We start from the raw sequence: 15,424 nt of genomic DNA on the forward strand, positions 1-15,424 counted from the left end.
TTTTTCCTGTCCTAAAGGAAATCAACCCTGACTGCTCATTGGAAGGACAGATACTGAAGCTGAAGCTCAAATATTCTGGCCACCTAATGCGAAGAGAAAACTCACTGGAAAAGACCCTGATGCTGGGAAAGACTGAAGGCAAAAGGAGAAGGGGATGGCAGAGGATGAGATGGCTAGACAGCATCACTGATGCAATGAATATGGACTTGAGCACGCTCCGGGAGAGAGCGCAGGACAGGAAGGCCTGGCGTGCTATGGTCCATGGGGTCATGAAGAGTTGGACGTGACTGAACAACTGAACAACATTGTTACAAAACTGAACAATATTGTTACCCAGCCTTTACTCCCCTCAAAATGATCTTTAAATACTTTGTAATAAGAACACTTTTATAGAAAGACTAGAGATGTAAAATGTCTGGAAATAATGAAGTCATGGGGGAAAATATTCCTTTTTTAAATCCTCTCTGTAATATTCCCAGCATAGTCATTTCTTTCATCCCTTAAATTATTGATCTAAAGTATATTTTAGCGATAGATGTTTATGCTCAGTTTCCCAACTTGTGAGGAGAGCCACCATTGTGCATTCTTGACAGTAAGTGTGCATTCTTGACAGTCTGGGTTTTTTTCTATAGAGTCCTGTGCTTCTGATGCTGTAGCAGTCATTTAATGTAGTTCTAATCTATTCAGACAATAATTACAAATCTACTAACTGAGTTTACTTTTAAAAGTTTTAAAACGTAATGATAATTTTATAAGCATGCTAAGTTATACATGAAATAACTTAAGGAACAGAAAGGCTGCTTTATGTTCCTGAAGTAGCTCTCCCCAGTACCTCCAGATGTTTTTGGACTACAATGCCCAGCATTCTTGACCTTTGGCCATGCTGCTTGAGGCTGATGAGAGCTGAAGTCCAAAATATCTGGAGGGCACTAATTGGGGGAGGCTGTCTTACAGCAACAAAGTGGCTTTAGATCTGTAAAGAGTGCTAAAAAAAAAACACAAGTATTTTTTATTTTTCCATTTCCCCAAAAATTTCAATTTTCCCCGGAAAAAAAAACCTGGAAAAAACCCACGTTTTTTTCCATGGCCTCAAAATTTCTGGAAATTTTACATCTGTAGTCTTGAACATATAAATCAGCTCTAATAGAGTAATAGTTTCCACCTCTTACATTGGAGAAAAGCCAAAGGTGCTCCAGCGTGTTTGACACAAGAGCAGTGCATTATATTTAATATTCAGTAGCTCTGCATGTAGTGTTAGTTCCAGACAGAAGCAACACAGTTCCTATCCACAGTTTTTATGTTCTAGATCAGGCAAACAGGACAAAAGCAAAGGAAGCAAACTGGTAACATAAGTAACACTGCAGACGGAGCAGGGGAAGGTTAAGCAAGAGCAGAAAACACAGGACAGTTCCAAAAATGGCTGTGCAAATGGATTACATGAATACGAGTCAATATTCATGTTGTTCCTCGGGCACACCATCAGCTATTGAATCAATTTATCTGTGACAGCTAAGATAGTTGTAACTAAAAATTGGGAGAGTATTTCACAGGCATCAGTTGAACACCTGCTTAAATAAACCATCGATGCCAGTAGAACTGAACAAACTATAGACGTTTTAATGCATGCAATTGTCTTTTGATGGCATTGAAAACTAGCAATTTGGGGACCTGGAATTCTTCATGACGTATCCATACAGTAGAACCACACATCCTTCTGGAAGTTAATCTCCCTTTTTCTTTTTTTGTCTATTCAATGTTTTTCTTTTTCTTTTTGCTGTGATCTGCTAAATGGTTTTTATGATGGCTTTTACAGTAATCATTCTGTTATTTTTTAAATAAAAGAGAAACAACAACACTATGGGTCTATGTGGGGTGCACGCACAGTTAATCCATCTAGGACAGGGATGGGCAACACTGAAGGGACTGGGGCACAATTTCTGCTCCTAGGATCTGGCAGGGGCCATAATCCTCCCCTGCCCTCAAAATCACCGCCAGTGAATTGCCACTGAATTGTGGTGGCAATTTGCCAGTGTGAGAGAAGCCAAGTTCTCCCTTTTCAAAAGACACAGGGGGAGCACATACTTTGTTCTGATGCAAAATTGCACTCCTGGAAGCCGTAGGGAAGTGTGCGATCTTGCATTAAAATATAGTGCACGTTCCCCACGCACCTCCTTTAAAAGAGAAAATGTGCTTTTTCTTCTTGCTGTGTGCCACCAGAATTCAGCAGTAATTTGGCAGCTAAGATTTGGGAGTGGCGGAGGCTGCAAAAAAAATAGCGGGGGGCACTACACGTGTTACTTGTGGGCTGTGCGCCGATCACCCCTGACCTAGGAGTTTCAGGGAGCAACGTTCAAACAGCGCTTGGCAACACAGTGGCCGTTCCTGTGTGGCTGCATCCCACTCTGCTCTGGTAATGTACGTAGTGTGCGGAGCTTGAGGGAGGGGCACTGGAAGTGGCCATTTCCCGTGCTATCCATTGGTAGCCCATGCATCCCATGCTGTCAACACTGGCGCCAGGGGAAGGGTGGCACTGACATGAGAAGTCCTCAGCATGGGCTGATGATGATCTCCTTTCCCAGCTCCCATGCTAACCAGTCCCCATGCGCCTTGTAGGGGGTGTCAGTGTAACCCCTATAGAGTAGATGGGTTAGTCCCCTGGGCGGAGTCCTCACTAAGAGGGAGGGCTGAGAGACGCAACAACAACAACAACAACAACAGTCAGTTTGTTCTACTGGGAAGCTGAATGCTGGAGATTATGATTATGGGCTCTTATCACCTTGTATAAGGTAAACTGAGGTGATATTTGTGTACAGTAGAATTGCAAGGGGATGGGGAATCATTTTTGTATCTTTGCTATTTGTTATAACTATATTATTATTGCAGAGCTAATACCTTGAGTTACGACGGCTGAGATACAAATTGTGGATCACCCTGTGGACTGAAATTTTAAAAAAAAATCTACAGAGGGGACTACTGCAATAGTCAGCATCTGGAGAACCAAAGACATTTTGGGACTGGCCTACCAAAATTACAAGCAAGAAATCCATGTTTGAACTCAGAGGGACTAATTGCTGCAAATTATGCCAAATATTAGGAATTTGTTGCAATTTTTGTGTAATTTAATTCTTACTAAAGACATGTTTGTTTCGTTATACCTTTGCAAGTTTTATTCTGATTAAGCCCCATAGGACCCACACAAGCAGAGGTTATATCAGCACCATATACTTGCTTGCCCTTCCAACATCCAGCTCTTTTTGTAATCAGGCAGCTCCCCTCACTAGTCGTAGGAATGTAGCAAGTTGCCTTAGATGGACCAATGCTTATCAGAGATGTAGCAGGTTGCCTTAGATGGACCAATGCTTGTCAGAGCATTGGTCTGTCTCATTCAGTATTGTCTGGCAGTGGCTTTCCTGGGTTTCAAACAGGGGATCTCTTCCAGCCGTATCTGGAGATGTCAGGGATTGAACCTGGGACCTTTTGCATGGAAAGCATCTGCTCTGCCACCGAGCTATGGCTTTAGCCAAGTGTTATAGCAGCACCCTGCTTTCTCCTTTTATAGGAAGCTGCCTTGTATGAAGTTAGACCACTGGTCTACCTAGCTCAGTATTGCCTACCCCAGCCTTCCCCAACCTGTTGCCCTCCAGATGTTTTGGACTTCCGCTCCCATCAGCCTCTGCCAGCATGGCAAATTGCCAGGAATGTTGGGAGTGGTAGTCCAAACCATCTGGGGCATGCCAGCTTGGGTAAGGCTGGTCTACACACTCTACACCCAGGATGGGGATGTTCAAAACACCTTCAGATGTTCTTGGACTGCATCACCCATCAACCTTCACCATTGGCTATGTTGGCTAGGGCTTATGGGAGTTGCAATCCAGCAACAACTAAAGGGCCATACTTTCCCCAGGCCTGCTCTAAATGGCCGGCAGCAGTGGGGTTTCAGACAGGGCTCTTTCCCAGCTCTACTGGAGATACCAACAATTGAACCTGGGACCTCCTGCATATAAACCAGGTGCTCTATCACTGAGCTTCAGGCCCATCACCACTCAGCAGTGGCATCCAAGTGCTACTTTCTGCCCATCCACATGAGCTGCCCCTGTTTTCTTATGGAATTGGACTGGAGGCAGAAACATTGTACTACTCTTTACTGTTTAGAAGCTAATGGCATGGGAGAAAAAGAATACTTGGTTTTAGCAGTACCTGTCCTCTTTCAAACTTGTTGGAGTTAGTTTCGGACTTGCTGAGTTTTCTCTCTCCTGTATCTCCCAGGTCTCCATATATGGTCAAGAACACATTGGCATCAGTCCCAGCACCGTAAACATCACCGGTGAAAACAGTAATCTTGTAAGCATGAACTACGCAAGGGAAAAAAACAACCCTATAATATATATTTTTAGAATGCTGGCATCAATCGCAAGAAGAGCATTCTTCTACAGACTTTATTTCAATCCAGGGTAGGGAACCTCCAGGCCATGGATCAAATGCAGAACTCCGGGCCTCTCAATCCAGACATCTGGATCCTCCCTGGGCCACACCTCCTCACCAGGTCTGCTCTGGGTTACTGATATAATTTACTCCAGGAGCATTGAACCTCAGAACTATGGGCCAAATCTGGCCCAACTGGGGTCCCAATAGTGCCCTCCTGGGTCATGCCTCCTTCTCCCGGCTGAAACTCCTTTCCCCCAACCACCAACTGTTCAGTGGTTTCCTGGCTTTTGAGTGTTTTTTTCCTATTCATAAAAGGTTCCCCTGTACTGTAATCTGTACAAAGACTGCAGAGTGAAGCTAATTTCCCCCCTTATTAAGAACTCTTCTGGGACGATCTTCTGAAGAGCTGGTGATGTTCTGCTTGAAGGATGATTCATCCTACGTCACTGGGAAGGTTGCTAGATTCTTCCTTATTTCAATGGAAACAAGGGAAAAATTATGTTAACCCCATTTTAAAATGTATTGGTTTTATTAATTACTCTTAATTAGCTGTATCTTTTTTTGTATAAAAATTGGTATTGGTCTGTGACAGTAATAAACCATTCATTGTCTCTCCTAAGACTTAGTACTGGCAGTAAGCTTTGAACTAAAACATGCTGGTACTCTTTGTATTTTGGCCCTTCCCCCTTTGCCTTTGGCCCCTCCCCTTTGCCTCTGGCCCCGCCCACCACTGGAATGTGGCCCCCGAGAGCTTCTCCAAAATGGAATTTGGCCCTTGGGCTGAAAGAGGTTCAACACCCCTGATTCACTCCATCCTTTTTTCCCACTTTGCGTGCTAAGTAGAGCTATGTACAAATGGCCTCTCAAAATTCTCTGCCTTATGTGTGGGCAGAAAAATTTGGGAGAAAATTTCACCAAATTTCTCCAGGGGGAGGAGAAATTCTCAACAGTTTCTCCCAGCTAGGGCTCCCCATTGGCAGGGCTCGTAGCACAGGTCTTTCATTTTTTGTCAGGTTTTCGTGCTGCAACAGCATCAATTGTGTTGGCAGGGTGGCCCCCATTTTGCATCCACCACAATGCAGGTGTGTGTATGTGGGGGGGCGAGTATTGTGTCAAGACCCAGGGATGAGGTGTAGTTAGTGGTCTGCCAAAATCTGTCCTCCAATTTCCTGAAATTTTTCTTCCCCCATAAAAGGGGCTTCCATTGTTCTGCCTCATTCAGGATGTTTTACAGATTTACAGATGATATTATACTGGCTGCCTGTTGTCTCTGGCACCAATTCAAGGTGCTGGTTTGGCCCTTTAAAGTCCTAAATGGTTTGGGTCCACATTAGCTGAAGGACGGTCTGCAGCTGTATGGGCCTGCTCAAGCAGTAAGATCAGTATCACAGGCCCTACTTTCAAGAGCCATTAGGCTGGTGGTTCCTAGGGACAGGGCTCAGTGGTGGCCCCACACCTTTGGAACTCCCTCCACAGACAGATATACATAGCTCCATCACTGCTGGCTTAAAGAAAAGGAAAAAATACTCATTTATCCCAATCTGCATTGGGTGCATAAAAATCATTAGCTGCTGAGACTGCTGCTATTGCTGCTCTGCATGTATGTGCACATAATGGTATATTCATATTTTTGTGACATCGTAAGCTACCTTGTTAGGGCCATGTGCCCTGAAAGGAGGGCTAAAAAACTCTTTAATAATTAAATATTTGAAATATTTGTTGGGGAGCGGGAGTTCAAACATCTCTGAATTCCAGGTTCGATTCTCTTCATAGTCAGTGATGGGATCTCATATACCAGACAGGGACGGACAGACGCACCTCCATCCGCACCACTCACCAAACCCCCACGAACTGGCCGCTCATTTGCTGTGCGAGTCGCCATGCAGTCTGCAGCCGCCTAGTCAGCGGCATGTGGCCTCCCGATCCTCCACCGAGCCGCCATTTTGCAAAAAAATGGTGGCTTGGGGGTTTTCCTAAATGTGACGTCACGTAAATGGCGGCTGTAAAGAAGCCATTTAGGCAACATTACAGGCATAAATGGACCATTTATGCCTGTAATGTTCTGTAAATGTCCCCTTTATGTAACCATATAACACTAGTTTTAAAGGAATTGCACTGGCTGCCAATATGCTTCCGGCTGGAATTCAAGGTTTTGGTGATGACATTTAAAGCCCTAAGCGGCTTGGGACCTCGATATTTGGGGGAGCACCTCTCCCTATACATGCCTACCTGAGATCTCAGATCTGTTGGAGGGGCCCTCCTCTGCGTCCCACCAGTATGAGACATACATTATGGTGGGACATGGGAGACGGCCTTCTCTGCTGTGGCACCCCAGTTGTGGAATGCCCTCCCCTTGGAGGCCCGATTGGCGCAGACATTGGTCTCGTTTCGGTGTCAAGTAAAAACATGGCTTTTTACCACAGTCTTTGAGGGCTAAATGCATTCCCTAGGACATTGTTTTAACTGTTTTATTGTTTTAGCTTTTAACTGGTATTAGCTTGTTTAATAATTTAATATGTTTTTAGGTGTTTAAATTATTTATTGTTTTATACTGTTTACACTGATTTTATCTGTATGCCGCCCTGAGATCTTAATGATATAGGGTGAGATAGAAATGTTCAAATAAATAAACAAGTAAATAAATAAATAAATAAAGTAACATTACATTTACGAAAACCGAGCCACCGTTTTTTCCTCAAATGCTGGCTCAGCGACCAGTAGGGACCACCGCACTTGCCCAACTATGTGCACATCAAGTCAAGCAAGCACGGCGGTCCGCGGATTGAAGTCCGGGGGGCCAAGCAGAGGTGAGTTCACCAGAGTCCTCCCCCTTCCGGGCGTCCCACGACATCCCTAATATCAAGGATGGATGGAACTCCTGCTGTGACCCCTCAGAACCTGACTCAAGGCCCACCACAAGCCAGGAGTAACCGTATAGGTTTTGATGGAACATTAACCTGGACCATTATAAGGCAGAAACACTTTCTGGGTAAATGAGACAGAGAAATTGCAAAGGGCCTGTAGCAGGAACCTAACTCACTTTCCAGTGGATCGTCAATTTCTTCGTCAATCTGCTTGAGCATCCCGTCTTTCATGAGCTTTTCAGTGAACACATTGGATGGAACCAGCTCCCTCATGATCTCGCCATCGTCTTCAGATTTTGCCAGCCACCTCTCACACGGAAATGTGGTTTTCTCAGAACCCTGATGTGACAACAGAAAAAGGCAGCTGCCTTCAGCAGTGGAATGACATCTGCAAACAGCAGGTCAGCAACTAGATTTGATTTACTTCTAAAACTAATAATTCCTGTCTTGCCTTGGCTTTCTCCACAATTGCTCCCACAGGTCTACCTAACAACCACCTTGCCCGGGGCAGGGGGGGGGGGATGAAAGAAAAGCCAATCAGATGCCCTGGTTTGAAGAAAGCTGCAGGAAAGAATCCGGTGAGAGCATATATGTAAACCAGCCTGGTGACCTCCAGATCTTTTGGACGTCTTTATTTATTTAAGTTATACCCTACCTTTCCACCAAGGAAATGTTGGGAATATTGCAACTTCATCTGCAATTTACAGGAAAGGGGCAGTGTTGCAGTTAGTTAATGCATGGGAATTTGGGCACAGCTAGACTTAGGATCTCTATAGCTTATAATGTGGTTTCCTGCTCTGCTCCTTCTTTCCCCCTCCTCTCTCTCTCTCTCTCTCTCTCTCTCTCTGACTTTCTCCATTGCTGGGAGCACATGTATTTTCTCTCTCTCCTTCCAGTGTTATAGAACACGAGGAAATCGACTGAACCATTTTTTTCTGAAACTATATGCTGTACCTGCATTTTTATGCAAGAATGTTGTGAGAAAACTATTTTATCTTTTCTTCACTGAAGAAAGGTGTTGTCTCTTCTTTAGCCTTTGTGTGCATGTGGGACTTGTAAATGCTCATTCTGCTCTGCCTTTTGTTTTTTCTCGGCTAACTGTCTTTTTTATCAGGAGGCAGCAATACCAAATAGTTCCCATCAGGAAATGGTGCTCAAGGTGGCAAACAATAATAAAAAAACTAAAACTTAGAATAAAAACTTAATTAAAACAACAATGAAACAAATACACTAAAACACAATTAAAAAACGCAATAATAAAAAAATAAGAACAGCACTCAACCCAACAGGCCAATTTTCATGCTAAAGGCCTGCTTGAACAGAAATGCCTTTGCTTGTTGTTGAAGGACTACAACAAGAACTGCAACTGCCAGGACTCCGGACCATTGGCCATGCTGGCTCCTGGCTGGGGCTGTTTGGAGCTCAAGTCCAAAAGTTCTGGAGAGCACCCGGTTGGGGTAGGCTGAATTGCAAACTGTCAATATGCTCATGTCTGACTCAAACATTTCAGGTAATAGTCCACAAGTTTGAATGAACTAGCTCTGTGCATTTTAATGAAAAGCTCCTAATTTGCAAAGAAGGAGTGAGTCCGACTGCCCAATTTTAAGCATATTCGCTCAGAAGCAAATCACACTAATTTGAATGTGCGCTTAAGCGTACCTATTACTGCCTCATAGGGCAGAACAGCGCTGAGACTCTCCCACTTTACCCCCACCCATACCTCCATTACAGGACAGCTGTAAAGGTAAATATGTAAAGCCCATGTACTGTGTTTGTTTTACTGGATTGACTTTATGTGCAGTTTTATTTAATCATCACTTTGTATGATGATGTGTGATGATGATGATTTTTTGTAGTAACCTAATTAATCAAAGAATACATTTTGACTGAAAAATAAAATGAATAAACCCGGGACAAGGATGGAAGACATTTTCTGCAACAGTGGCACTCAAATTCATGCATGAACGTGATACACAATCAAATGCAATGCCATTCATTAAAACATCAGAAAATAACATCAAGCTAACTAGCAATAAAAAATGAGAGACTTTGCCAGGTCCAAGGCTGATAAATTAAAAACAACTCAGCAGCAATGAGTAAAACAAAATCAGCATTGCAGAAGCAGCAGCGGGTTAAAATATGAACATAGAAAGCTTGCTTCCATCAAGTCAGACAATTAGTTTATCCCATCCAGACATGAGTCCCGTCTGCTCTGGCAGGAAGTGGCTTCCCATGTTCTTGGGGGAGGTCTTTCCCACCCATCACCTGCTACCTGACCCTTTTGGCTGGAGACAGAGCCAAGGATCAGCATGGTTGGAGACCTGCTGAGGTTGCACAACCCAGCAGGGGCCATTGACAACAGCCTCCTGGACTTGCACCTCCTCTTCACCATTGCAACCTGTTTCTCTCTCACTCCGTCCCAGGCAATGGTGGTGGTGAGAAGGAGGAGCGGTAGATGCCTCATGCTGCTTGCTCACTGGCTCTCTGCCTGTTAAGCAAGCGAGTGGTGTCAATGAAGGAGGTTCATTCCCCAATGAAGGGGAAGGAGCCTGGGGAAGGAGGACCAGCCAGCAGCTGCACCAGGTGGATCCTGAGCCTAAGCCTGCTTCTGCCCCCGCCCACAGGTACTTAAGGCGGGGCTGCCAGAGGCAGAGCCTCGGCGTCGCGCCAAGTGCGATGCTAAGTGCGCACTTAGCGTCGCACTTGGAGTTGCGTAGGACCTGAAGATCTACCCACCTGCCTCTCCAGAGACACCAGCAGCCACAACACCAGCAGCAAATAGCAGCAGCAGCAGAGGGCAGCAGCTTTAAAGACCAGGGGAAGGGGCAAACGTGGACTATCTGCTCCTTCTTCGCTGCTGTTCTCTTTTATCTCTTTTATATTCTTTTAAACTGTTGTATATTTTATATCTTAATATTTTAATATGTGCCTGGGAGGACTATTGGGCAACTCAGGGGGTGGGGGAGGTGCCACCATAACTGTGGTCACGGGCAGGGGGAGGCATGGCATTGGGGGATTAACAGGCCAGCTGAGGAGAAGAGGGGCTAGACACCTTACAGCTGTCCCCTCTTCTGGTTCTTCCCCCAACCTGATGGTTCCTGGCAGCCTTACCAGTCTGCCCTCGGGTCTGGTGGTGCTGCTGCTGAATGCCAGGTCGGCCCAAAATAAGACCTCCCTCATCCATGATTTGATTGTGGATGAGGGGGCTGACCTGGCATGTATTACTGAGACCTGGGTGGGGGAACTGGGAGGGGTCACTCTCTCCCAGCTGTGCCCTGCTGGGTACTCGGTGCAGCACCAACACCGACTTGAGGGTCGGGGAGGGGGGGTTGCCGTGGTCTATAGGAATTCAATCTCCCTCTCCAGGCTTCCTGCTCATTCGAGTGCAGATCTTGAGTGTCTGTACCTTGTGTTGGGTACCCGGGACAGATTAGGGATTCTGTTGGTGTACCGCCCACCCCGCTGCCCATCGGACTCCCTGCCTGAGCTGACGGAGGTGGTCTCGGACTTGGTGTTGAGGACCCCCAGGATGATGGTCCTGGGGGATCTCAACTTCCATGCCGAGGCCGCTGTATCCGGGGCGGCTCAGGACTTCATGGCCGCCATGACAACCATGGGGCTGTCCCAACATGTCATCGGCCCAACGCATATAAAAGGACACACGCTTGATCTGGTTTTCTCAACTGGGCAGGAGGATGGTGATCTGAAAGTGGAGGAATTAACATCTGTCCCTTTGTCATGGTCAGATCACTTCCTGCTGAGATTTAGACTTCTGCCGGCCTTTCCCCTCTGCAAGGGTGGGGGACCTATTAAAATGGTCCGCCCCCGGAGATTAATGGATTCCGATGGATTCCAGAGGGCTCTGGGGGATTTTCCTGCTGGTATGGCTGGTGCTCCTGTCGAAGCCCAGGTCGCTCTGCGGAATGCAGAGATGACTCGGGCGGTTGACACGATCGCACCCAAGCGCCCTCTCCCTCTGAGCAGAGCCCGGCCAGCTCCTGGGTATACACCTGAGCTGAGGGCAATGAAGCAAGAGGGGAGACGGCTAGAACGCAGGTGGAGGAAAACTCGTGCTGAGTCTGACCGAACACAGGTAAGAGCCCACTATCGAGCCTACTCTGTGGCGGTGAGGGTGGCAAAGAGGCAGTTCTTTTCCACCAGCATTGCATCTTCTCAGTGTCGTCCGGCGGAGCTTTTCCGAGTGGTTCGCGGCCTGTTACATTCTGGGCCAGGGAGAGAGACGGTGGAACCCTCGGTAGCACGCTGTGACGAGTTTGCGCGGCACTTTGAGGATAAAGTCGCTCAGATTCGTCATGAATTGGACACCACCATTAATGCAGTTCCATTGGTAGAGGCGTTCAGAGCACCGTCTGGTCCAGTTTTATTGGATGAGTTTCAGTTACTGAGGCCTGAGGATGCGGACAAGGTGCTTGGCCAAGTCCGATCGACCACTTGTGTGCTTGACCCTTGCCCTTCATGGCTTATTAAATCAAACAAGGAGGGGTTGTCCGGCTGGGTCCAGGAGGTTGTAAATTCCTCCTTGAGAGAGGGAGTGGTGCCTGCCGCTTTAAAAGAGGCAGTAATTAGACCACTCCTGAAAAAGCCTAACCTGGACCCAGAGGATGTTAACAATTATAGGCCAGTGGCCAACATCCCCTTCCTGGGCAAGGTGCTTGAGCGGGTGGTTGTAGGACAGCTCCAGGCACTCTTGAATGAAACAGATTATCTAGATCCATTTCAATCGGGCTTCAGGCCTGGTTTTGGAACGGAAACTGCCTTGGTCGCCCTGTGGGATGACCTCTGCCGGGAGAGGGACAGGGGGAGTGCGACCCTGTTGATTCTCCTGGACCTCTCAGTGGCGTTCGATACCATCGACCATGGTATCCTTCTGGATAGGTTGTCTGGGTTGGGAGTTGGAGGCACTGCAGTACAGTGGTTCCGCTCCTACTTGGATGGCCAATTCCAGAAGGTGGTGCTGGGGGATTATTGCTCTGTGCCATGGCAATTGTGCCATGGGGTTCCACAGGGCTCTATTTTATCCCCCATGCTGTTTAACATCTACATGAAACTGCTGGGGGAGGTTATCCGGAGGTGTGGGCTGAGGTGCCATCAATATGCGGATGACACCCAGCTCTACCTCTCTTTTTCATCAAACCCAGGTGAGGCAGTGGCTGTTCTGAACCAGTGCCTGGGCATGGTAATGGACTGGATGAGGGCTAATAAACTAAAACTCAATCCAGACAAGACGGAGGTACTGTTAGTGGGTGGTTCGTCTGCCCGGCTAGGTGATATTCAACCTGTTCTGGAGGGGGTTGCACTCCCCCTGAAGGATCAGGTTCGTAGTTTGGGGGTGCTCTTGGATCCAGAACTGTCACTTGAGGCACAGGTGAACTCAGTGGCACGGAGCACTTATTATCAGCTTAGGCTGGTATACCAACTACGCCCTTATCTGGACAGAGATAGCCTAGCTACAGTTATCCATGCTCTGATAACTTCTCGTCTGGATTACTGTAATGCGTTATACGTGGGGCTGCCTTTGAAAATGGTCCGGAAACTTCAGCTGGTCCAAAATAGGGCAGCAAGATTGTTAACAGGGACTGGCCTGCGAGCTCATATTACACCAGTACTTTTCCAGCTGCACTGGCTGCCGGTCCATTTCCGGGCCCGATTCAAAGTGCTGGTGTTAACATTCAAAGCCCTTAACGGCTTGGGGCCAGGTTACCTGAAGGATCGCCTCCTCCCATATGTGCCTGCCCGGACCTTAAGATCATCGTCAGCGGCCCTTCTCCGTGAGCCCCTGCCAAAGGAAGTGAGGCGGGTGGCTACTAGGAGGAGGGCTTTTTCTGCTGTGGCACCCCGGCTCTGGAATGAGCTCCCTAGTGAGGTTCGCCTGGCGCCTACATTGTACTCCTTTCGGCGCCAGGTGAAGACCTTTTTATTTTCTCAGGCATTTTAGCTTTCTAAATTTTTATCTTTGCTGTTTTAAATCTGTATTTTAAACTCCTGTACTGCTGCTAGGTTTTATTGTGGTTGTATTGTTATATTGTGGTTTTAATGTTCTATATATTTTAAATTGTTTTATTGTGTGTTGTTTGGTTTTAGTTTTTGTGAACCGCCCAGAGAGCTTCGGCTATTGGGCGGTATAGAAATGAAATAAATGAAATAAATAAATAAATAAATAAATATGATGAGAAAGAGGATGAGGAGCAAAAGCAGCTGGTGACAATGGAGGTGAGAAGGTAGACTTGCTGAGGGAGGAGACCCATTAAGGAGGCCTTGCCCAAGGACCCTCCAAAACCTGGAGCAAGCACTAGCTGGAGATGCTGGGGATGAACTGTAGGACCTTCATCATGCAAGGCACATGCTGTACCACAGAGCCATGGCCCTCTCCCTCAAACATTTCCTGACCAGGAATCAAACTAGGGCCTCAGAGACAAAGGAGACAGAGGCAAAGAGGTAAGTTGGCTGCAGAAAGCCCAGGGGGCTGTCCTTTATCCTTCTGAGTGGCTGTGAGCTCACCAGGTGGTAGAAGAGACAAAGGAGACAAAGGAGACAGAGGCAAAGAGGTAAGTGGGCTGCAGGAAGCCCAGGGGGCTGTCCCTTATCCTTCTGAGTGGCTGTGAGCTCACCAGGTGCCCCTGAGAGCTCCAACTGAATTGGGTGTGTGTGGCCTGAGTACTCCCAGCAGCTGTGGGCAGGAAGCTTCAGTCTGTTTCCTTCCTCCCAGCTGAGCAGAGCAGAGGAAGCTGCTCCAGCTGGTCTGGGGACTACAGAAGCAAGCAAGCTCCTAGAGAGTGAGTGACCAAAGTGAGTGAACAGGGGGAGCAAACAGGAGTTGGCCAGGGCAGTTCGGCAGGGGAGGTCAAGGGGGAGGCCCCTAACATTTTTTTAAAATTATGTTTCTTGTAACACACACTTCCACACCAGTGGGACTCTGCTTTTAACCTCTAGTGAGTAGAGGAGCAGGCACAGGCTAGTCTAGAACAATCAGAAAGATAGACACAAAAAGGGAAAGAGGGTATGGAAGGACAAGACTCTCAAGTGGTGGTGACCTGCAAGGTGTGTGCAATGTTTGTTTTCTTGCCTGAGAACAACATGGCCTACACCTGTAACAAGTGCAAGTTGATCACACTGCTGGAAGAAAAAGTAAGTGGACTGGAGCGGCGACTGTCAACCCTTTGGGGAATAAGAGAACACGAAGAGTTCTTGGACAGAATGGAGGAACTACAGCAGCAAAGTGAAGAGCAGAAGCTTGAGGAGAAACAGCAAGATGAGGCAGAAGTGGGAAATGCTGAGGTGTCGAAAAATGGAGTAGAGGATACTCCTTGGAAAAGGGTGACAGTTAGGAGAAGAAGAACTAGACACCACTCTGCACCAGTGGAAGCAGTGGAGCTGTGGAACCGATTCCAGGTACTTCATGATGAGACTGGAGGACAGCCTGCAGAGGAAGAATTACAGGGGAACCTGCATGAGAGTGAGCAAGAGGCTGAAGGTCAGTCAAGCAGAGGCGATGAAACCCAGGCCTACAACAAGAAGAAGAGAAGAGTAGTAGTAGTGGGAGACTCCTTGCTGTGTGGGATTGAGACCCAAGTATGTCACAAAGACCTGTGGACTCACCAGGTATGTTGTCTCCCGGGAGGATGGATTAGAGATGTGACTGAAAGGTTGCCTGCACTCATAAAGCCCATTGACAGGTATCCCTTTCTTCTCATCCATGTGGGAACAAATGATACCGCCAAGCGGAGCTACGAAGAAATCACATCAGACTTTGAAGCTTTGGGAAGGAAACTCAAGAACTTTGGGGCCCAGATAGTTTTCTCATCCATCCTTCCAGTAGTTAGAAGAGGGATAGAAAGGGAAAGAAAAATACTCTGGGTAAATGACTGGCTATGAAGGTGGTGCTGGCGTGAGAGATTTGGATTCTGGGACCACAGGCTATACTTCCTGGGATTCTGGGACCACAGGCTATACTTCCTGGGATTCTGGGACCACAGGCTATACTTCCTGGGATTCTGGGACCACAGGCTATACTTCCTGGAAGATGGGCTGTTGGCAAGGGACGGGTTGTGCCTCACAAAGGCTGGGAAGAATGTGTTTGGCCACAGCATGAAGAACTTCATCAGGAGGGCTTTAAA

The 15,424-nt window shown here is 47.0% G+C and overlaps 1 protein-coding gene across 1 annotated transcript in view; it reads right to left on the reverse strand.

Moving 5' to 3' along the window:
* The window catches only part of LOXHD1 (lipoxygenase homology PLAT domains 1), a 260,472-nt gene that overhangs the window by 77,372 nt on the left and 167,676 nt on the right, over window positions 1–15,424 (reverse strand). The window contains exons 29-30 of the mRNA XM_084829637.1: window positions 7,466–7,628; window positions 4,198–4,352 (exon numbers count right to left, since the gene is read on the reverse strand). Coding sequence (XP_084685763.1) covers window positions 4,198–4,352; window positions 7,466–7,628 — 318 coding nt within the window. The remainder of the gene's footprint in view (window positions 1–4,197; window positions 4,353–7,465; window positions 7,629–15,424) is intronic.

The sequence above is a fragment of the Heloderma suspectum genome, chromosome 2 (genome assembly GCF_057233095.1).
Source record: "Heloderma suspectum isolate Gila_16-S chromosome 2, 16-S_ref, whole genome shotgun sequence".
Lineage (NCBI taxonomy): Eukaryota > Metazoa > Chordata > Lepidosauria > Squamata > Helodermatidae > Heloderma > Heloderma suspectum.